This window comes from Cyprinus carpio, chromosome A2 (assembly GCF_018340385.1).
Source record: "Cyprinus carpio isolate SPL01 chromosome A2, ASM1834038v1, whole genome shotgun sequence".
Classification (NCBI taxonomy): Eukaryota; Metazoa; Chordata; class Actinopteri; order Cypriniformes; family Cyprinidae; genus Cyprinus; species Cyprinus carpio.
Genome location: NC_056573.1, coordinates 1,371,403 through 1,395,075, shown reverse-complemented (window position 1 = coordinate 1,395,075; position 23,673 = coordinate 1,371,403). Strand labels below are relative to the sequence as shown.

Sequence of the window (23,673 nt, the reverse complement as noted above, 5' to 3'; positions counted from 1 at the left end):
GCGATAGGTTACATTAGAAAATAAGCCTTGACAAAATTCCCCAAACCACCCGAAAGTAATTCATATGTTGTCTAGGAAATATCCAAAACCTGGTTAAAATGTTTCCAATGAGAATAAGATACAAGAACTACACCAGGCTTAGCTAAAAATAAATAAATAAATAAATTAGGCTACTGTAATGTTATCCACTCGTCATTATATTTTGGTCAGTGAACTGAGTGATCAGCTGAATTAATTGATAAATGTATGCTAACTCACACTTTTTTTATTATAATTTTTTTTGTCACGGTCCCGCAGAGTCAGTGACTGTACATATTCGGACAGTTCCGAACCTTCTTCTGCATCCATGTTTAATAAATCCCTCCTAAAAACGTGCTAGTTTACGCTTGTCTACATTGCGTCCGCGCCTCATTTTGCCTCCAGCTAAGCCCCGCCCACCCGGAGACGTTGCAATGTTTACAAACTTTTAAGGGGTCTATAGAAAGGCGCTAGGACTGCACATGCGCACCAGCTGATCTAGCCTGAATAATAAGCTTTTTTAACACCTCCTGGAAAAAAAAAACATTTATGAGAAAGTCAGATTTCATTGGTGATTTCAAATATGAAACATAATTGTCAGCTTGGTGTACAGTTTCAGAGAATTTGATGTTTCCCCATTCAGAGAGCGAGGAGCTGCACTTGCAGGAGGCATTTTAAAGATGGCCGCAGAGTGACATGACTTATGTATATCTGAGATTATTGAGTTGACAGCTGAGGTCCGGTTCTCAGCATGAAGTGTCCCACCGAAGGCACATCTGAAAACATCATTCAGTCTTGATCAGTGTTGAGGGTTTAGTGGCTCGGGCTCGTACTCTTATCTGGTGCTTCATGCAGTTTTTTAGAGAGAAAGGGAAAGAATTCCAGACAATATTCAACTTTATTCTTTACTGTTAATTAGCTAAAAAACAAAAGCATTGGCTCAACACTGAGGATTGGTCAGGCCAGTAGATCATAAATAAATAAGTTATTGTTATTTCACTGTTTTTGACCTGTGTGACCTTACGCTACCAACATTTTAGAAAACAGTGAAATTCTTCAATTCTCATTTCCAATTTAGGATCACGACACAAACTAATACTGGCATGACTACAATAAAGATCAAACATTAAACTCAAGACAAGTGAAGTCAGTAATAAAATAAGAAATGCTAAAAATAGCACAAATAAATGCAATAGAACAATGATAAAGATTAAATAAACAGTACTTTACAGTGCTTGTGAAACTGTATTACTATGTGAAGTTAATATATACACAGAGTTCCAAGCAGTGAGTGATTCTTCTTTTGCCGTTAGTTTAATCTGATTAACACCGAGAACAGGCGTATGAGGCTGCTGTCATTTTAAGACTTAATGCACAAATCCATTATACTGATAAATATCCAATATTTGTATAAATATATGTATTTTTTTCTGTTTATTTCTGTGATGCTGTATTGTATCCGTATTATATAAAGCACTTTAGGAATAAATGTGACTTGCCAAAGGAACATTCTGGTGTCTTTCTAGGAAGCAATGAGGAGAATGACCAGAATCGGGCATGTGGTCAGACCAAACTCTGAACTCGAGAGGTAAGGTTCTGTGATGAGGTCATGCTTCTCATTATTCTATTCTGTGTCAGTACCAATACACTCATATCTCAGGATTCCTGTGCATCAGTGTCTATAATAGTAAGAATGAATGTTGGTCTGTGTAAAGCTTCTACAGGAGGAAGTACGCTGTGTTTCTGCGGCTCTATGATCATCAGAAGGAGTGTGTGGCGCTGATGGAGGCCGAAGCTGTTTGACAGGCAGACGCTTTCTGAAGAGCAAGATTAAACACTGAGATCCTTGAGCTGAAGACAGCTTCAGATGACAAACAACACCAGGATCCTTAATCCAGGAAATGTTTTTACTGAACACACAAATACTGATAGTACTCTAAGGGTTCAGCCTTTTACAAACCTGATTCCAAAAAAGTTGGGACACTGTACAAATTGTGAGTAAAAAAGGAATGGAATAGTTTACAAATCTCATAAACTTATTTTTTATTCACAATAGAATATAGAACATATCAAATGCTGAAAGTGAGACATTTTGAAATGTCATGCCAAATATTGTCTCATTTTGGATTTCATGAGCGCTACACATTCCAAAAAAGTTGGGACAGGTAGCAATAAGAGGCCGGAAAAGTTAAATGTACATATAAGGAACAGCTGTAGGACCAATTTGCAACTTATTAGATCAACTGTCAACATGATTGGGTATAAAATGCTACTGTAATGGAAATCACAACGTGGGCTCAGGAATACTTCCAGAAAACATTGTTGGAGAACACAATCCACCGTGCCATTCACCGTTGCCGGCTAAAACTCTATAGGTCAGAAAAGAAGCCATATCTAAACATGATCCAGAAGCGCAGGCGTTTTCTCTGGGCCAAGGGTCATTTAAAATGGACTGTGGCAAAGTGGAAAACTGTTCTGTGGTCAGATGAATTAAAATTTGAAGTTCTTTTTGGAAAACTGTGACGCCATGTCATCCGGACTAAAGAGGACAAGGGCAATCCAAGTTGTTATCAGCGCTCAGTTCAGAAGCCTGCATCTCTGATGGCATGGGGTTGCATGAGTGTGTGTGGCATGGGCAGCTTACACATCTGGAAAGGCTCCATCAATGCTGAAAGGTGTATCCAAATTCTAGAACAACATACGCTCCCATCCAGACGTCGTCTCTCTTTCAGGGAAGACCTTGCATTTTCCAACATGACAATGCCAGACCACATACTGCATCAATTACAACATCATGGCTGCGTAGAAGAAGGATCCGGGTACTGAAATGGCTAGCCTGCAGTCCAGATCTTTCACCATAGAAAACATTTGGCACATCATAAAGAGAAAGATGTGACAAAGAAGACCTAAGACAGTTGAGCAACTAGAAGCCTGTATTAGACAAGAATGGGACAACATTGCTATTCCTAAACTTGAGCAACTTGTCTCCTCAGTCTCCAGACGTTTGCAGACTGTTATAGAAAGAAGAGGGGATGCCACACACTGGTAAACATGGCCTTGTCCCAACTTTTTTGAGATGTGTTGGTGCCATGAAATTTAAAATCAACTTATTTTTTCCATTAAAATGATACATTTTCTCAGTTTAATGATTTGATGTCATCTATGTTGTATTCTGAATAAAATATTGAAATTTGAAACTTCCACATCATTGCATTCTGTTTTTATTCACAATTTGGAATCGGGTTTGTACACCTAAATATCACACAGATGAAATCTGTTAAAACCACTTCAGGTAAAAGAGGAAGAGGAACCAAGTCTTTTTTAAAGATTAGTTTAACATGATTTATTTGTGTGTGGGTTTTAAAAACTGAACATTAGTTCACAAATAAAATAAACATGATATTGAAATTTGTCACTTTGTTCTTACAGTTATTTTGGAATAAATGTAAAAATGCTTAAAATACTAACTTGGTATATACTTAGATTTAATAAATCATTCATTACTGAAAATTTAAAAATACAATTTAGAATTGGTTTTGTTTGTTTGTTTGTTTGTTTTTGGAAAATGTTGACATTACAGGATTAATTCCCCCCATAAATGAACATTTGTGTTAGTTTACTCATCCTCAAGCCAGCTAAGATGTTGCTGACTTATTTTCTTCAGCAGAACACTAAAGATGATGTTTAGCTAAAGTCGTGGTCTTCGGTGATTCATACAGTGCAAGTCAATGGCTACCGTCACTCTGAGTCAAAAAAGCACATCAGGCAACACAACATGAATCCCTGTGGCTCCTGATGACATATGGAGGTCTTAAGAAGCAAAACGATCGGTCTGTGCAAGAAACTGAAGATAATTTACAACATTATTATTACCTGTAATCCAGAGCCTCAGGCAAACAGGGAAATCTGATTCTTTTCTGCCAACTGGTTCTTTCAGACAGTTTGTTTCAGTGAACTGGTTCAGTTCTCTAGTTTGTTTATGTAATCACACAATGACGTGATGTATACGCAATTATATTATTAAAGCACACAATAATGCTGTGAAACGTGGATGTTTTACTTGTCCAAAGCATATAAAGTGAGTAAACTAGTCTTCATCATTTCACCTTTTTACATAAACAGTGAGAAATCATAAAAACGTTCATTTCTCTCCTTCATTCCAGCTCTCAGTTCACACATGCTTATATCAGCGGCTCATCGGTTCGACTGTCGGAGGAACTGGAGCACTGAATCAGTTCATTCATCACAGGATCAGATACGCCGCTGTTTCAGCTCATTTCCAGTCAGAGAGACTTTCAGGCGTCTGAAAGTGACTTGTAGATCTGTGCTGCTCGAGCCATGAACTGTTTCAGACACTACAGTCTGAACTTGTTCACCAAAAAGAACCGGTTCAAAAGAATGATTCATTTGTGGACCGGACATCCCTCCAGACCGTTTGTCTGGGGTTCTGGATTACAGGTAATAATAATGTTCTAAATAACGTTCAGTTTCTTCCACAGACTGATTGTTTCACTTCATAAGACCTCAATATATCAGGTACTCCTTCGATATGCTTTTTTTTAATTCTAAAAAATGGGCAGCCGAGGAAAAAGTCACCTACATCTTGGATGGCTTGAGGGTGTGTAAATTAATGACAAATTTTCATTTCTAGAAAATGTATGTGCCTGTAAGTGTAACTGAAACAGTAATTCACACTTAAAATAAAGCATTAAAAACAAAGCTGTGAGGACTTTGCCTTCTTATTTCCGATCATCAGCTCATCTCCAGTTCTCCGTCTGTAGATCACTGCTGATGTGTGTTGGGTTGTGGTGTGTAGCGCAGGTATTTCTTCCCAGACGGCAGGTCTTTGGTGTAGACTCCGGCGGGGAAGAGCGTCGCGGCCTCCGTCTCAGGGATGCTGGGTGGCACCATCACACTGTTTCCAGGTTCAGAGCAGACCAACACACATTACACACAGACGGAAGAATCAACACAGCACTGATCAATCTCCAAACAGACGCTCCTCACCCTCCAGTCCACAGGCGTAGCCACGCGGTTGTGTGCCGTTAACTGTAACGAGTCAATGACACGCAGAATCTCGTCAAAGTTTCGTCCTGTTGTTGCTGGATAGAGAATGGAGAGCTTTAACTTCTTGTCCGGGCCGATCACAAACACCTGAGTGAAGAACACACACGTTCAGAGCTCATTCAGTGCTAATTTATCAAATTTGATTAAACTTTTACAGAATGAGATATTTATATAGTGTCAATAATGTAAAATATTCAATCAGCTATTCTATTTAAAGTAGTGTTTTAATAGCCACACTATGAATGGAAATTTTATGATTTCACTCAGTTAACCTTTAGGTGTTAATGAAGTGACGATGTCTGAGTTGTACATCTAATTCATGGAAATATTAAATAATCACATGAATTGCACTAAGTATTAAATGTAAAAATAACATGCCACTTCTGGCGGCCCATCTTACCCCAAGGGTCTGATTTTATCTGTTTACCTCAAAGTAAAAACTATAATTTTCACTCCACAAATCTAAAAACACTGATGTGTCTGCAGATCCCTCAGTAACAAATAGACACAAAAAACTTAGATATTCAGCATAATACAATGTCATAGATCACTATTTTCAATCTCACTGATGAAATTAAAAATAGCATAAACATTCATCAAGTGCTAAAATGAGATTTTATGCTGTCTACGGTCAAGAGAAAAAAATCAAGGTGGGGGGTTATCTTATCCTGTCTTACCCTGATTAGTTTGATCTCCTGAGCTGGACAAACACGTTCTTTACATGTTTATGTTCACTGACCCTTGTTGGAAAAAGAAAAGCCCAAAACTCTTTCCACATTAATTTCCAGCCCTATTCTAAACCTGTATTCATGAATTCTGCACTTACACATCTGGCACTGAGTGGCATCCCGCTCTGGTCCTTCTCCTCCGGGTCCAGCATCCCCAGTGTCTCCACCAGCTCCCGCCGATCATCCGCTATGATGGGAAAGGGAAACTCGCTCCCAGGCTCCGTGTTATTGTAAGCCATGATGTCCTGAAATCAGGCATCGGGACTCATTACCAGTTCATCTCACAGAAGCACACACTTCAGACTGACAGAGCCAAACCTTGCTCCAGCTGTGATGCTGCTCCAGGCTGTCGACAGAGAGCGCCATCAGCTTCACGTTACGCTTGCTGAACTCAGGACTGAGCTGAGCCGCCCTGCCGAGTTCAGTGGTGCAGACGGGAGTGAAGTCTCGAGGATGAGAGAACAGGACGCCCCAGCTGATGGAGGAAACATGCTTCATTCATGGAGTAACAATCTCAGACATTTCAGTGCTTTAGATGTTTCAGAATCCAACATCTAGTGTGGTAGCCAAGATCACATCAAGACCAGCACTCCAAAAATGGTCTTGAGACCAGTCTTGAGTACTACAACCCTACCTACAAGCCCATTTACTTCATTACATGTCCGTGTTTTTAATCCGGCCATTTGGTGCCTGTGACAGATATCAGAAAATTTTACTCACATTATGAGTCAAGTATCTGCTGAAACCAGTATATCAGCAGAGCACTGGATCAGCCATCCATTCACTGTTGAGTTCAGTGTTTGGACTCTAGAGATGGACTTATTATTGAGAGATACAACCTCCGCGGCTCTACGACTGGAGAAAGCCTAATGGTCAACTTGGACCATGTGTGCCTTGATTACCAGTCACATTCCAGCCTCTATTTCACTGAATTTCCACAGAAATCAAGTGCCATAAGCTGAATCCTACCGGTCACAAAATTGTCAGTGACTCCCTTTTTTTTATATTTATTTTTTTATGTAAACTCTAAAAATAGATCAGGTGTTTTCAGAGTAAGGGGAGGTGCGTAGAGTAGCGCACGAGACGCTGTGATGTTTCTACTCTTCTGTTTGCGATCAGAGGACCGTTTCAGAAAGGAGGTTTAGTGAAAACTCTGAATATGTTAACACTGAAATAAGGGAACCTCTGGGTTTTCTGTTTCAGAAGGGGAGGTTTGTCAAATCCAAGAAAGCAGGGTAAGTCAAGCCCATTTCTGAGAGATAGATAACTTATATTCAGACTCAAAATGGCCTACTTAAAATAATTTCTGCCGCTTGACAGAGCAACTTACGTATAAAAACTGAGCCGTATTGGGTTGGACTGTATGTACGGTATCTGTGACTGGACAAACAACCCAACGGAATGGCCAGAGGTGTCGTTTCCCAATGATTTTGCTAACTAATTGAGCAAGAGATCGCTTACTACAAGCCTGTACGAGAACGAGATGACTTTTGAAAGTAAACATTTTGTCATTTTGTTTTGCTTAATTTTATAAAGTGATAAAGACTTGAGTAAAAGCCTGTTGTACTTTCTTATAAACCTTTTTTTAACATTGACAAAACCGGTAACATTAAGGTCCACTGAAGTGCCTTGAAATGTGCAGCGTTATTCTATATTTGTTTGTCTGTTATTGTGAATGTGTTTGTTATTTTTGTTTTTTTTATTCTTTAGTATAGTTTTTTGATATTCTCGTATTAACTAAATTCAGTGCACACAGACTAGCGAACCAGCCTAGTAGAACCAGACTGAGAGACCATTTTGAAGGCTCAGGAAACCTTTTTGAATTGATTAGTTGATTTTTTTATGTTTAATATGGTGACATGCCAATCAGCTAATCAACTCAAAACACCTGCAAAGGTTTCCTGAGCCTTCAAAATGCTCTCTTGAATCTGACATGTTAACAGAGAGTTGAGTGGAAGGAAAAAGTGTGGAAGAAAAAGATGCACAACCAATCGAGAGAACCGCAGCCTTATGAGGATTGTCAAGCAAAATCGATTCAAGAATCTGAGTGAACTTCACAAGGAATGGACTGAGGCTGAGGTCAAGGCATCAAGAGCCACCACACACAGACGTGTCGAGGAATTTGGCTACAGTTGTCATAATCCTCTTGTTAAGCCACTCCTGAACCACAGACAGGATAAGGTTGTTATTATCTTGGCTAAGAAGGAGAAGAACTGAACTGTTGCCCAGTGGTCCAAAGTCCTCTTTTCAGATGAGAGCAGGTTTTGTATTTCATTTGGAAACCAAGGTCCTAGAGTCTGGAGGAAGGGTGGAGAAGCTCATAGCCCAATTTGCTTGAAGTCCAGTGTTAAGTTTCCACAGTCTGTGATGATTTGGGGTATAATGTCATCTGCTGGTGTTGGTCCATTGTGTTTTTTGAAAACCAAAGTCACTGCACCCGTTTACCAAGAAATTTTGGAGCACTTCATGCTTCCTTCTGCTGACCAGCTTTTTGAAGATGCTGATTTCATTTTCCAGCAGGATTTGGCACCTGCCCACACTGCCAAAAGCACCAAACTTTGGTTAAACGACCATGGTGTTGATGTGCTTGACTGGCCAGCAAACTCACCAGACCTGAACCCCAGAGAGAGTCTATGGAGTACTGTCAAGAGGAAGAGGAGAAACAAGAGACCAAACACTGCAGATGAGCTGAAGGCCACTGTCAAAGAAACCTGGGCTTCCAGACCACCTCAGCAGTGCCACACACTGATCACCTCCATGCCACGCCGAACTGAGGCAGTAATTAAAGCAAAAGGAGCCCCTACCAAGTATTGAGTACATGTACAGTAAATGTACTTTCCAGAAGGCCAACAATTCACTAAAAATGTTTTTTACTTATTTATTTATTTACTTTTTTTTTTGGTCTTATGAAGTATTCTAATTTGTTGAGATGAATTGGTGAATTTATTTAATACACAAGTTTCACAATTTGAGTTTTTTCCACGATATTCAAATTTATTGAGAGGCACCTGTAGATCTTCAGATCAGGTTTTTTTTTTTTTTTTTTTTTTTTTTTTGCTTATTAGAGGTACAGAACGCCACGAAGCAACTTTTCGGCACTGCACCAAGCAAAAATCAAACAAAATCATAACAAAAAGTAAAGATCATGCACCTAACAAGGTCTCCATGCATTAATTCAAATGGTTTGTTTTCCCCCACGGCATAAACTATTATGATGTTTTTGTGTGTTCCCACCAATGCCAAACAAGTCTATGTCAAACATAATTTCTTATTATGCTGTGTACTCGATAACTTAAAGGTTTGGTGTTTTTATTGATCCTTAGATCTGTGTTGGACTGTAATGTTGGGAACACCAAGGCCTATGTTATCAGAGGACTTGCTAACATAAAGAAAGCGTCCAGAGGTCTGTAATTATATGTAATTAACGAATTTTAAACTTAATTACTTAATTTAAACTTTAGTCATTTTAACTGATTCTATTAATTTTTAAGATTGCTGTGTGGTAATTATAGTGATGAGCTAGCAATGTTAAAGTTTAAGTGCTAACTCTTAAAGGATTAGTTCACTTCTGAGTTAAAATGTCCTTATTTTTGAGGAAAACATTGCAGGGTTTTTTTTTTTTCTATAGTGGACTTCAGTGGGGTTCAATAGGTGGAAGGTCCAAATTGCAGCTTCAGTGTGGGTTTAATGGGTTGTGATTGATGTGAGGCTTGGAAGGGGGGTCTTATCTAGCGAAACGTTTGGTTATTAAAAAAAATAAATAAATAAAATGTATATACTTTTTAAACTCAAACGCTTGTCTTTTCTAACTCTGTGCATTCCGGTTCATGACAGTTAGGGAATGTGGAAAAACTCTTATTTCATTCTTCAACAATATTAAAGTTGATCAAATAAATGCTGGCTTCATAAGCAAGAGCCATATTTTTATAATTGTTCTTTCTAATGATGTTTTGATATTGTGGATAAGTTTTTTATTTTTATTAATGTTATTATTGTGTTTAAATTTTTTTTATTTTAGATTCATTGCACACCAACTGAAATATTTCAGGTCTTTTATTGTTTTAATACTGATGATTTAGGCATACAGCTCATGAAAACCCAAAATTCCTATCTCAAAAAATTAGCATATCATGAAAAGGTTCTCTAAACAAGCTATTAACCTAATCATCTGAATCAACTAATTAACTCTAAACACCTGCAAAAGATTCCTGAGGTTTTAAAAACTCCCAGCCTGGTTCATTACTCAAAACCGCAATCATGGGTAAGACTGCCGACCTGACTGCTGTCCAGAAGGCCATCATTGAAACACTCAAGCGAGAGGGTAAGACACAGAAAGAAATTTCTGAACGAATAGGCTGTTCCCAGAGTGCTGTATCAAGGCACCTCAGTGGGAAGTCTGTGGGAAGGAAAAAGTGTGGCAAAAAACGCTGCACAACGAGAAGAGGTGACCGGAACCTGAGGAAGATGTGGAGAAGGACCGATTCCAGACCTTGGGGGACCTGCGGAAGCAGTGGACTGAGTCTGGAGTAGTAAACATCCAGAGCCACCCGTGCACAGGCGTGTGTTCTTTTGAACCAGAAACAGCGGCAGAAGCGCCTGACCTGGGCTACAGAGAAGCAGCACTGGACTGTTGCTCAGTGGTCCAAAGTACTTTTTTTTTTCGGATGAAAGCAAATTTTTGCATGTCATTCGGAAATCAAGGTGCCAGAGTCTGGAGGAAGACTGGGGAGAAGGAAATGCCAAAATGCCTGAAGTCCAGTGTCAAGTACCCACAGTCAGTGATGGTCTGGGGGTGCCATGTCAGCTGCTGGTGTTGGTCCACGTGTGTTTTATCAAGGGCAGGGTCAATGCAGCTAGCTATCAGGAGATTTTGGAGCACTTCATGCTTCCATCTGCTGAAAAGCTTATGGAGATGAAGATTTCGTTTTTCAGCACGACCTGGCACCTGCTCACAGTGCCAAAACCACTGGTAAATGGTTTACTGACCATGGTATTACTGTGCTCAATTGGCCTGCCAACTCTCCTGACTGAACCCCATAGAGAATCTGTGGGATATTGTGAAGAGAAAGTTGAGAGATGCAAGACCCAACACTCTGGATGAGCTTAGGCCGCTATCGAAGCATCCTGGGCCTCCATAACACCTCAGCAGTGCCACAGGCTGATTGCCTCCATGCCACGCCGCATTGAAGCGTCATTTCTGCAAAAGGATTCCCGACCAAGTATTGAGTGCATAACTTAACATAATTATTTGAAGGTTGACCTTTTTTGTATTAAAAACACTTTTCTTTTATTGGCCGGATGAAATATGCTAATTTTTTGAGATTTTTGGGTTTTCATGAGCTGTATGCCAAAATCATCAGTATTAAAACAATAAAAGACCTGAAATATTTCAGTTGGTGTGCAATGAATCTAAAATATATGAAAGTTTAATTTTTATCATTACATTATGGAAAATAATGAACTTTTTCACAATATGCTAATTTTTTGAGAAGGACCTGTATCTCAACAAGACCAGGTGAAACTTCAAAATTATCTAAGCTAACAGAGTGTGTTAAAAATGTAAAAGATTGGATGACCAATAATTTTCTCCTATTAAATTCAGATAAGACAGAGATATTACTTATTGGACCAGAAAACATTACACAGAATCTCGTAGATTACAATTTACAATTAGACGGATGTACAGTCGTGGCCAAAAGTTTTGAGAATTACATAAATATTGGAAATTGGAAAACTTGCTGCTTAAGTTTTTATAATAGCAATTTGCATATACTCCAGAATGTTATGAAGAGTGATCAGATGAATTGCATAGTCCTTCTTTGCCATGAAAATTAACTTAATCCCAAAAAAACCTTTCCACTGCATTTCATTGCTGTCATTAAAGGACCTGCTGAGATCATCTTGTTAACTCAGGTGAGAATGTTGATGAGCACAAGGCTGGAGATCATTATGTCAGGCTGATTGGGTTTAGAATGGCAGACTTGACATGTTTAAAAGGAGGGTGATACTTGAAATCATTGTTCTTCCATTGTTAACCATGGTGACCTGCAAAGAAACGCGTGCAGCCATCATTGCGTTGCATAAAAATGGCTTCACAGGCAAGGATATTGTGGCTACTAAGATTGCACCTAAATCAACAATTTATAGGTTCATCAAGAACTTCAAGGAAAGAGGTTCAATTCTTGTAAAGAAGGCTTCAGGGCGTCCAAGAAAGTCCAGCAAGCGCCAGGATCGTCTCCTAAGAGGATTCAGCTGCGGGATCGGAGTGCCACCAGTGCAGAGCTTGCTCAGGAATGGCAGCAGGCAGGTGTGAGCGCATCTGCACGCACAGTGAGGCCAAGACTTTTGGAAGATGGCCTGGTGTCAAGAAGGGCAGCAAATAAGCCACTTCTCTCCAAAAAAAACATCAGGGACAGATTGATCTTCTGCAGAAAGTATAGTGAATGGACTGCTGAGGACTGGGGCAAAGTCATATTCTCCGATGAAGCCCCTTTCCGATTGTTTGGGGCATCTGGAAAAAGGCTTGTCTGGAGAAGAAAAGGTGAGCGCTACCATCAGTCCTGTGTCATGCCAACAGTAAAGCATCCTGACACCATTCATGTGTGGGGGTTGCTTCTCATCCAAGGGAGTGGGCTCACTCACAATTCTGCCCAAAAACACAGCCATGAATAAAGAATGGTACCAAAACACCCTCCAACAGCAACTTCTTCCAACAACCCAACAACAGTTTGGTGAAGAACATTTGCATTTGCCCAGCACGATGGAGCACCGTGCCATAAGGCAAAAGTGATAACTAAGTGGCTCGGGGACCAGAATGTTGAAATTTTAGGTCCATGGCCTGGAAACTCCCCAGATCTTTATCCCATTGAGAACTTGTGGTCAATCCTCAAGAGGCGGGTGGACAAACAAAAACCCACTAATTCTGACAAACTCCAAGAAGTTATTATGAAAGAATGGGTTGCTATCAGTCAGGATTTGGCCCAGAAGTTGATTGAGAGCATGCCCAGTCTGATACCCGTCGAATTGCAGAGGTCCTGGAAAAAGAAGGGCCAACTGCAAATACTGACTCTTTGCATAAATGTCATGTAATTGTCGATAAAAGCCTTTGAAACGTATGAAGTGCTTGTAATTATATTTCACTACATCACAGAAACAACTGAAACAAGGATCTAAAAGCAGTTTAGCAGCAAACTTTTTGAAAACTAATATTTATGTAATTCTCAAAACTTTTGGCCACGACTGTACTGTTACTGTTGTACTGTACTGTCTGGGTGTTATATTAGAAAGTAACTTGTCTTTTGAAAATCATATTTCCCATGTTACAAAAACAGCATTCTTCCATCTTAGAAACATTGCCAAGCTACAAAACATGTTACCTGTTCCTGATGCAGAAAAAGCTAGTTTCATGCATCTCATGACCTCTAGACTGGACCTATTGTAATCTCCTGCTGGACTACATATATTGAAGGCGCTGCTTAGCTGGTTGTCCTGCATCTTCAATAAACAAGCTACAGGTAGTCCAAAATGCAGCGGCTAGAGTCCTTACCAGGTCAAGAAAATATGATCATATTACCCCAATACTACATTCTGCACTGGCTTCCTATTAAGTTCCGTATCAGTTACAAAATATTATTACTTACTTATAAGGCCCTTAATGGCTTAGCTCCTGCGTACCTAACTAGTCTTCTACCACGCTAGAACCCAACCCCCCCCCCAAGGTCACAAAACGCTGGACTTTTGATAGTACCTAGGATAGCAAAGTCCACTAAAGGAGGTAGATAGTCTTCTACCACGCTATTGTCCTCCCAAACTCTGGAATAGCCTTCCTGATAATGTTCGGGGTTCAGACACACACGACTCCCTCTGTTTAAATCTAGATTAAAAACACACCTCTTTGGCCAAGCATTCAAATAATGCATCTCATAATTTTGGACTGCAGTTATATCTGATCAAATGCACATTATTATTCTTTAGCTTGGGTTAAACTAATTAATTTTACTTGGCTGGAACAGCAGCTACGCTAATTATATTTCCCCTCTCTCTATTTGTTTCTCTGTTTCTGCTGGATTTACATCCCGTGATAACTAGGATTTACACAAGCTTCAGCCTGGATCCAGAACACCTGAGAAGAGATGATGCCAGCCCCTCTGAGGACCTCAGATGATGCTAACCCAGAGACAACATACAGAACTACCAAATTTTTGCTATAAGTTTGATTGCATAATTGTGGTAATAGTGTTAATCGTCTGTTTGTTTACGTCTTTTATTGATTTTTCTGAACATTTCTGCCATATGCACATGAACTGACAGTCACCACTGATGAGCTACTACTAAATATTGTAGAAACTTAATTTTCTGTAAAGTTGCTTTGCAATGATTTGTATCGTAAAAAGCGCTATACAAATAAACTTGAATTGAAAATTTAATATTATGTACAGGAAGCACTAGAAGTAGAGACTTGTACAACTTGGGGTAGTGGTTTAAATTAATTTTAATTTGGCTTTTTTGTGCAAAAATTATCAAAAGGAAATAAAAGATGCATAGTGGCACATCTTTTGCATTGTTTTTGTAGTAATTCAATTGTTTTAATAGAGTGTTCAGTACAATAATTGTCTATACATCTATATCAGTAATTTAAACTTTTTGTCTAAGAGCTTTGTATAACAACTTAAAAAAAAATCAGTGCCATAAGACAGTAAAATATTTAATTATCTACTATGTAAGATGCTTGTAATGATTGTTTTAATGGTATTAATAATTTCTGCTTAAATACAGTCATAATCTACAAACCCGATTCCAAAGAAGTTGGGACACTGTACACATTGTGAGTTAAAAAAAGGAATGGAATAATTTACAAATCTCATAAACTTATATTTTATTCACAATAGAATATAGAACATATCAAATGTTGAAAGTGAGACATTTTGAAATGTCATGCCAAATATTGGCTCATTTTGGATTTCATGAGAGCTAAACATTCCAAGAAAGTTGGGACAGGTAGCAATAAGAGGCCGGAAAAGTTAAATATACATATAAGGAACAGCTGGAGGACCAATTTGCAACTTATTAGGTCAACTGGCAACATGATTGGGTATAAAAAGAGCCTCTCAGAGTGGCAGTGTCTCTCAGAAGTCAAGATGGGCAGAGGATCACCAATTCCCCCAATGCTGCGACGAAAAATAGTGGAGCAACATCAAAATCTGGAACAATCTCTGTGCGTAAGGGTCAAGGCCGGAAAACCATACTGGATGCCCGTGATCTTCGGGCCCTTAGACGGCACTGCATCACATACAGGAATGCTACTGTAATGGAAATCACAACGTGGGCTCAGGAATACTTCCAGAAAACATTGTCTGTGAACACAATCCACCGTGCCATTCACCGTTGCTGGCTAAAACTCTATAGGTCAAAAAAGAAGCCATATCTAAACATGATCCAGAAGCGCAGGTGTTTTCTGTGGGCCAAGGCTCATTTAAAATGGACTGTGGCAAAGTGGAAACTGTTCTGTGGTCAGACGAATCTAAATTTGAAGTTCTTTTTGGAAGACTGGGATGCCATGTCATCCGGACTAAAGAGGACAAGGACAACCCAAGTTGTTATCAGCGCTCAGTTCAGAAGCCTGCATCTCTGATGGTATGGGGTTGCATGAGTGCGTGTGGCATGGGCAGCTTACACATCTGGAAAGGCACCATCAATGCTGAAAGGTATTATCCAACATGACAATGCCAGACCACATACTGCATCAATTACAACATCATGGCTGCGTAGAAGAAGGATCCGGGTACTGAAATGACCAGCCTGCAGTCCAGATCTTTCATCATAGAAAACATTTGGCGCATCATAAAGAGGAAGATGCGACAAAGAAGACCTAAGACAGTTTAGCAACTAGAAGCCTGTATTAGACAAGAATGTGGGACAACATTCCTATTCCTAAACTTGAACAACTTGTCTCCTCAGTCCCCAGACATTTGCAGACTGTTATAAAAAGAAGAGGGATGCCACACAGTGGTAAACATGGCCTTGTCCCAACTTTTTTGAGATATGTTGATGCCATGTAATTTAAAATCAACCTATTTTTCCCTTAAAATGATACATTTTCTCAGTTTAAACATTTGATATGTCATCTATGTTGTATTCTGAATAGAATATTGAAATTTGAAACTTCCACATCATTGCATTCCGTTTTATTCACAATTTGTACAGTGTCCCAACTTTTTTGGAATCGGGTTTGTACTTATATGATTTGTATTATCTAGGAACTGTACAAATACTGTGGCATATGGACATTACTTTTTTATTTGTAACAAAGAAACATGCATTTTCTGTAAAGCTGTACTGAAATATGTATTGTGAAAAGCACTATACAAATAAACTAATTGTATTTGAATTCTAGATATGTATACAACTTATTTTGTGTGTGTGTGTGTGTGTGTGTGTGTGTAGGCCTATATATATATATATATATACAAAATGAGCTGGGGTCTCATTTATAAACGTTGCGTAAGCACAAAATGGGCATAGAAACAAGCGTAGGCAATTTTTCATGCACATATCGTGATTTATAAAACATAAACTTGGCATAATTATGTACGCACCGTATGGATATTCTTGACCATGTTTACAAACTCTTTTTCATGGAGTGAGAAAAGTAATGAAGTAAACAATGATTTTAAAATCTGTTTTCATGTCGATATACACATTTACATTAAATACTCCACTCGCATTAATGGAGATAAACACTGAAATTACATAATTTTACAAAAAACTAGATTCAGTGGTCGAACGGTCCATTGTCCGGTATAAGACCAATGATAATAGCTTACTGTACAACCACAGATAGAGGTGTTGATGTCATGTGAAGGCATCTCCACAAAAGGCATCTCCACAAAAAATACCACTATATTTGCAGGATATAACTAGGAGAAAACGGTAAGATTTGCACGTTTCCTTTTTAAAATACTTTGTCAGTGACGTGCCAAATCAGACAATTGTATTTACACTGCAATAAATATGGGCCTATCTGTTTCCACTAAAAATAGTGAAATGATGCTCATCAGCAAAACTGCATACATTTAATTTTATTTTAATTGCTTAAAACAATTGAAATATTATTTGGCCAGTGTAAAAAATTAGATTAACTCTATTCTAAAATGTATCTGAGAACAGCTTTAAACCATTTTGTTTTATGGATATTTTCATATATTTATTATAAAACATAACAAGGATACCAGATCTGGCCCATATGATTTTTGCTCTCTGGGTTCTTGACCAGGCTGGAGGTGTTTGTGGTCCAGGACAGGGGAAGATTGTGCGTACGTGCATCTCCACCTCGTCTCCTCCCAGAAATAACCATATATGGAGCTTTCAATGCCTAGTTTTACTATGCATAACCTCATATAGATTTTAAAATCTTGCTTATTACTTATAAAGCCCTGAATGGTTTAGCACCTCAGTATTTGAACAAGCTCTTATTACATATATGGGGAAGTCATGGCCTAATGGTTAGAGAGTCGGGCTTGCAATCCAAGGGTTGTGAGTTCGAGTCTCGGGCCGGCAGGAATTGTAGGTGGGGGGAGTGAATGTACAGCGCTCTCTCCACCCTCAATACCACGACTGAGGTGCCCTTGAGAAAGGCACCGAACCCCCAACTGTTCCCCGGGCGCCGCAGCATAAATGATACCCACTGCTCCGGGTGTGTGTTCACGGTGTGTGTGTGTTCACTGCTGTGTGTGTGAACTTTGGATGGGTTAAAAGCAGAGCACGAATTCCGAGTATGGGTTACCATACTTGGCTGTATGTCACGTCACTTTCACTTTCATAGTCCTCCATTCCCGCTGCGTTCTCAAAACTCAGGCAATTTGATAATACCTAGAATATCAAAATCAACTGCGGGCGGTAGATCCTTCTCCTATTTAGCGCCTAAACTCTGGAATAACCTACCTATTATTGTTCGGGAGGCAGACACACTCTCCTGCAGTTTAAATCTAGATTAAAGACCCATCTCTTTAACCTGGCTTACACATAACACACTAATACGCTTCTAATATCCAAATCCGTTAAAGGATTTTTAAGCTGCATTAATTAGATAAACCGGAACCGGGAACACTTCCGGTAACACCTGATGTACTTGCTACATCGTTAGAAGAATGGCATCTACGCTAATATTAGTCTGTTTCTCTCCCGAAGTCACCGTAGCCACCAGATCCAGTCTGTATCCAAGTCAGTACGTATCCAGACCAGGTGGTGGATCAGCACCTAGAAAGGACCTCTACAGCCCTGAAAGACAGCGGAGACCAGGACAACTAGAGCCCCAGACACAGATCCCCTGTAAAGACCTTGTCTCAGATGACCACTGGGACAAGACCACAGGAACCAGTTGAGTCCTCTGCACAATCTGACTTTGCTGCAGCCTGGAATTGAACTGCTGGTTTCGTCTGGTCAGAGGAGAACTGGCCCCCGACTGAGCTTGGTTTCTCCCAAGGTTTTTTTCTCCATTCTGTCACCGATGGAGTTTTGGTTCCTCTGGCTTGCTTAGTTGGGGACACTTCATTTACAGCGATATCGTTGACTTGATTGCAAATTATTGCACAGATACTATTTAAACTGATCTGAGCTGCATGATAACATCACTGAATTCAATGATGAACTGCCTTTAACTGTCATTTTGCATTGTTGACACACTGTTTTCCTAATTAATGACACAGTCTGTTTTGTTTAAAGCACTATATAAAAATGCTGACTTGACTTGACCTTGACTGCAGTCTTCATCCATCAGAACTTTACTAGCGAGAATGGTTTTTCAGTTGAGAAACCATAGTTTGCGTCTAATCTGGCCATACAGCAGTGGGATGTTGACAATCAGTTCAGTCTGTACTTCACACAATGCAATATGTGAGGGTCGCGCTCTTCAGAGACAATCACAGAATATGACAGAGCTTGTGTTTTAAAGCCAAACACACTGGAATTAATAATTCACTGAAAACACAACGTGAGTCTCTGTTCTCTCTGCAATCTCTGATGTAATCAGCCTGGTTTCCTTTATATTAGCATTGTTTTGGATGGATTGTTTGAATGCATTCCCTTCCTGGATCATTGGACTGAAAACTTTCCGGAGTTTAGCGGCTTAAAATGATCTGATCGCAAACAGAGAAGCAAAATTGGGTTAAATGGTTAGAATAGAAATTGAGCTTCAGTAATTTTGCTTTAATTGCGTTAAATTATTTTAACGCGTTAAGGATTGTAAAATTAATCGCATGCATTAACGCACTAACGTTGACAGCCTTACTTTTAATTGCTGTTTAGTATTGTAAGTTTTAGTATTTCAATTAATTAGACATTTTTTGATTAATAAAAAATAATTTTACCCATTAAAACAAAAAACAGAATCCAGAAAAATTAAAACTGATTTAAAAAAAAAAAAAAAAACAGAATTCGAAAAATAAATAAAATGGATTTTATAGGGCCCTACATCATAACAGACAAAGAAGATGTGGAGAGAAAGCTAAAGGGCTACAAGATAGCTGTCAAGAGTTAATGTCACGGTTGGTAAACCGTGGTCTCGGGTTTGCACTATGTGGGTGGAGTTTGTGTGTCGCTCGTCAGCACTGATTGTTTCATGTGGGCGTCTCGGTTGATTGTTCATCTGCACCAGCTGTTACTCATTACCCGATCCCTACTTATTGCCCTGTCTTTCGTCTTGTGTTTGTCAGAGCGTTGTATGAAGTCTCCCGTTCAGTTGCCTGGTTTCTCGTTCCTGGTTCTCTGCTTTGCTGTTGTCTGACCCTGGAACCCCGTCCACTCTTCACCACCATGGACTGCTCATCTCAGGCCTGTGTCACGCTCTCCTGCTGCCTCATCTCACCGCCACTTCCTGGATCACCGTCTGTCATCGCTGCAACCATCCGTTGTTCCACCTGGACTCATTTGTATATCTGCCTTCAATAAACATTTGTATTTCACTCTTGCACTTGCTTCCTCACCCTTTGTTACCATTACAGTTAAAGGCTCAGCTTGAAAATGAACAGCAAAAACTAAAACAGCTTGTGCTCGAAGTACACAAAAGGTTGATCAAAAGCAAGTTTTGCCTGTTTTACCAGAATTAAATGCATGTAATATTGGTAATGACACAACCTCAGATTCTTAGATGGACATTGATAATTATGAAGGAGCAACAGCCAAGCTTAGACCAGGGGTCACCAAACTGGATCTTGGAAGAGCGGTGTCCTGCAGAGTTTAGCTCCAACCCTAATAAAACACACCTGAAGCAGCTAATCTAGGTCTTGCTTGGTATACTTCAAACTTCTAGCCAGGTGTGTTGAGGCAAGTTGGAGCTAAACTCTGCAGGACACTTTCAGGACCGAGTTTGGTGAGGCCTGGCTTAGACCATTGAGAGTGAACATCAAAAAGGGGAAAAATTAGACTAAGGTTTATCTCCAGAAAACAAATCAAGGGAATGTGATAATGGATCGTGAGGTCAGGGATTCAGATGTTGTGCTGTACAAATGTTTACCCCAAATTCTAAAGAAGTGTATGAGTGGTCAAAGGAGCTGGGAAATGTCAGAAAAGTTCCAAGATCAGCTTTAGCTAGATTGGAAGCTCTGAAAGAGATTTTTTCAGTCAAAGATTGATTTAGCATAGTCTCAGTCAGTGGTTATATAATTACATGCAACCAAATAATTTGTTTGCAATCAAATTGACAGCTCAATCGGACTGAAAAGCCTTCATGTAAACACCTTAAACAATCCGATTGAGATCGATCCGAATGAAATTTCTATTTATTCCTAATTCGATTGAGAGTGCATGTAAACACTTGATCAGATTAAAAATTGAAACTGAAAGGACTGTGCATGTGCATTGATGTAAAAATAGAGTAATGATGTATAACTCACAGAAAGAGCTGTTCTTCCTGGGTAAAAAAAGAAAAGACTGATGACAGAGCTGAGGCAGAAGGATGGAAGAAACTTAAGGCTTGGTGCAGAAAAGCGCAAAAATTAGACTGGATTGAAGTTACAAGATGTAAACAAAAGACAGATGAAAGTGTTGAGGATTACATTTCCGGGCAAAGGAGAGCCTTTCTTATCAATTTGGCTGAATGGGTTAATCCCTGAAATTAGGAAAGGAGTGTGTAACAGGAAAGAGGGTCTAGGCTTAGCTACTGACACCAGTTTGACTGTTCAAGAATTGCTGATAACTGCAGGAGATGTGGCACGAGCAGGAAACTACACTGAACAAAATTATAAATGCAACACTTTTGTTTTTGCTCCCATTTTTCATGAGCTGAACACAAAGATCTAAGACTTTTTCTATGTACACAAAAGGCCTATTTCTCTCAAATATTGTTCATGAATCTGTAAGCACCTCTCCTTTGCCGAGATAATCCATCCACCTCACAGGTGTGGCATAACAAGATGCTGATTAGACAGCATGATTATTGCACAGGTGTGCCTTAGGCTGGCCACAATAAAAGGTCTCTCTAAAATGTGCAGTTTTACTGTATCAGTATCTGGTAGGACCACCATTTGCCTCACGCAGTGCAACACATCTCCTTCACATAGAGTTGATCGTGGCCTGTGGATAAGCTCCCCTCCCCTTTTAGGGAGTGATATCTGTAAGCAGGATCTAGAGAGGTTTACCAACTATGATGACTAACGGACCACAGAAATGAGACAAGGGTCAATTGATTGTTTGCTGAAGAGATTTTGGCAGTGACTTTGGGTGTTTTGAGGACCAGAGGTGCTCAACCCACAAAAATAAACCTAAGACCATTGATTGTTAATAGATGCTCTGAATGTCAGGCTGAAACAGAAGAATATGAACACTGTTAAACAGACAGAAAAACCTCAAAACCACAGATCATTGAGTTTCTCAGGGTTGAGTGATGATGCCCTGTCCTGGTAACTAAAGAGCCATCATTCAGCGCAGCATTACGGTTTAGCCTCTTCATCACTGCAAGACATTCAACAAAAGAGTCTGCAGGACTGAAACCACTGACCACAATTCATCTGTGCTGCTCATACACACTCTGTAGGACAGTTAGGATGACCAAAAAAATGACCAAACAAGGTCAGAAAAGTCAGGTTTTACTATTCTTGCAAAGACATTTAGTCCACAGCATAAGGTTTACCTGAACCACACACACACACACACACACACACACACACACATTCAAAAAAATGACCAAACACTGGTCTTTATGTGTGTCAAACTCTGTCAGCATTTTCATGTAGCCGAAGTGGTAAAATTGATGTCACTGACAGCCTGACCTACAAACACAACCACAATTTAGACAAAGACAGGATTGAACACGTAGCAATTCTGCATGTTGTCCATTGTGAGGAAATTATGAGAGAGACTCGTTTATAGCCAAGCCACACAACTCAAATCTTAAATCCAAGTCATTCATTTCAGTTCATTACCAGTTAATAATAATAAGAACACAGAGGAAGAACGAAAGTAGAGGAATATTGTGAGAGTGACTTCAGGAAGTGGGTATTGAGAATAAAACTGCTGTATCTATGATGAACAACACATACAGTATAACACACAACACACTCTTACATCACAAGACACATGCTCTCATCACTTACGAATCTCCCAGATAATCATGTAGTTTCATTCGGCCAAAAGTGGAATCGGCTTCGAAGTTGGGAAAGATGTCTCCTAACAGCATCCCCGGCATCCTGCAGCATCTGTCTGTCTCTCTGTCTCTGTGTTGCATGCTGGTAAGTATGGTTTGGTGTGTGGGAGGGTGTGAGAGAGTAAGCAAATTCTTCTCTACACGTGTGATTCAAAGAAGGTGAAAAAGCAAGTGGTTGTGGTCTTTTATATCTGAAAATCAAAAGAGGTTTGCGGAGCTGATGGGAGATTGAGAAATTCCAGTTTGATCGTTGGAGGATGTGTGTACTGTGGAAGAACAATTTACATGAATAATTTACATAAAATTTTCATGAAAAATGTCACCTGTTCTTCAAGCACAATGTTAGTGAATAACGGCATCACACTTGTTTGTGATCAGTATCAATGACATCTGACATAACCTGCTCGCTCTGAATATTCAAGCCATTATCTCTGGTTGAAAACATGCACTGACAGTCATTTTTCTGCTGTTGTTTCTTTAGAATCTGCTTGAGATGAACCTGGACTGACTTGTCATCGCTGAGCTCTGGCACTCGTGATGGTGAAGGGCTGAGCAATGGCTGGCATCGTAAGTGGTTTGGAGCTCAGAGACACAGGCAGCAGCAGATTCTTTCTTTTGAATCCATTTTCATTTTGAAAAGAGCTAATGCAATGCAACCTTGATATATTGTACTATGTTTGTGCTTTTAGCAGTGCAGGAAGTTTAAAGTCATGAAATGAAACATATGGGGAACACGTTAATCAGAATGAGCCTTTGTGTAACATACTGCCCTGAACTCTTGCTGCTTTAGCTTAATATTCATACTTGTAAGATGATGCACTTGGCAGATGTGATTTTTAAATAGTCTACTTTATCATTAAAATCCCTTTTCACATTCATCTGGCACTGGTTTAATTATTATATGATTGCCATTTTACTGTAAAAACTGTCAAAATTATGAGTCTTAGTAGTAAAACCTTTAGGTTTCATATAATTTATGATAAACCATAACAGGCATTCCTAGATATCGTCCAGCACTCCAGCTGGATACATACAATTAGCTTCTTCTGGTCGGACTCCTGGAAGGGAGGAGGGCTGAAGGCCTGCAGTACTATCAGTAATAAGTAATAGTCAACAAGAAGGCAGTCTTTATGGTCAGAAGTAGATCTGATGAATTCTCTTGAATCTGCTCGAATGGAGCTTTACAGAAAACCACAACCAAGTCCCAGGGGGGAACATGGGACC

At 39.5% G+C, this 23,673-nt stretch overlaps 2 protein-coding genes across 3 annotated transcripts in view; one reads left to right on the top strand and one right to left on the bottom strand.

The window, feature by feature from the left end:
• Positions 1-1,977, top strand: part of fggy (FGGY carbohydrate kinase domain containing) — a 25,529-nt gene extending 23,552 nt beyond the window's left edge. For both annotated transcript variants that reach the window (XM_042768669.1, XM_042768676.1), the window contains exons 15-16: positions 1,545-1,606; positions 1,734-1,977. In XM_042768669.1, coding sequence (XP_042624603.1) covers positions 1,545-1,606; positions 1,734-1,821 — 150 coding nt within the window. In that variant the 3' untranslated portion in view covers positions 1,822-1,977. The remainder of the gene's footprint in view (positions 1-1,544; positions 1,607-1,733) is intronic.
• A 2,571-nt stretch (positions 1,978-4,548) lies between these two features.
• Positions 4,549-22,793, bottom strand: LOC122147210 (peroxiredoxin-6-like). The gene is made up of 5 exons (XM_042768824.1): positions 22,400-22,793; positions 6,132-6,288; positions 5,912-6,058; positions 5,026-5,172; positions 4,549-4,944 (listed from the first exon to the last, which is right to left on the bottom strand). Exons 1-5 carry the CDS (start codon positions 22,528-22,530, stop codon positions 4,801-4,803), a joined length of 726 nt encoding a protein of 241 aa, XP_042624758.1. The 5' UTR covers positions 22,531-22,793; the 3' UTR covers positions 4,549-4,800.
• Between the last annotated feature and the right edge of the window lie 880 nt (positions 22,794-23,673).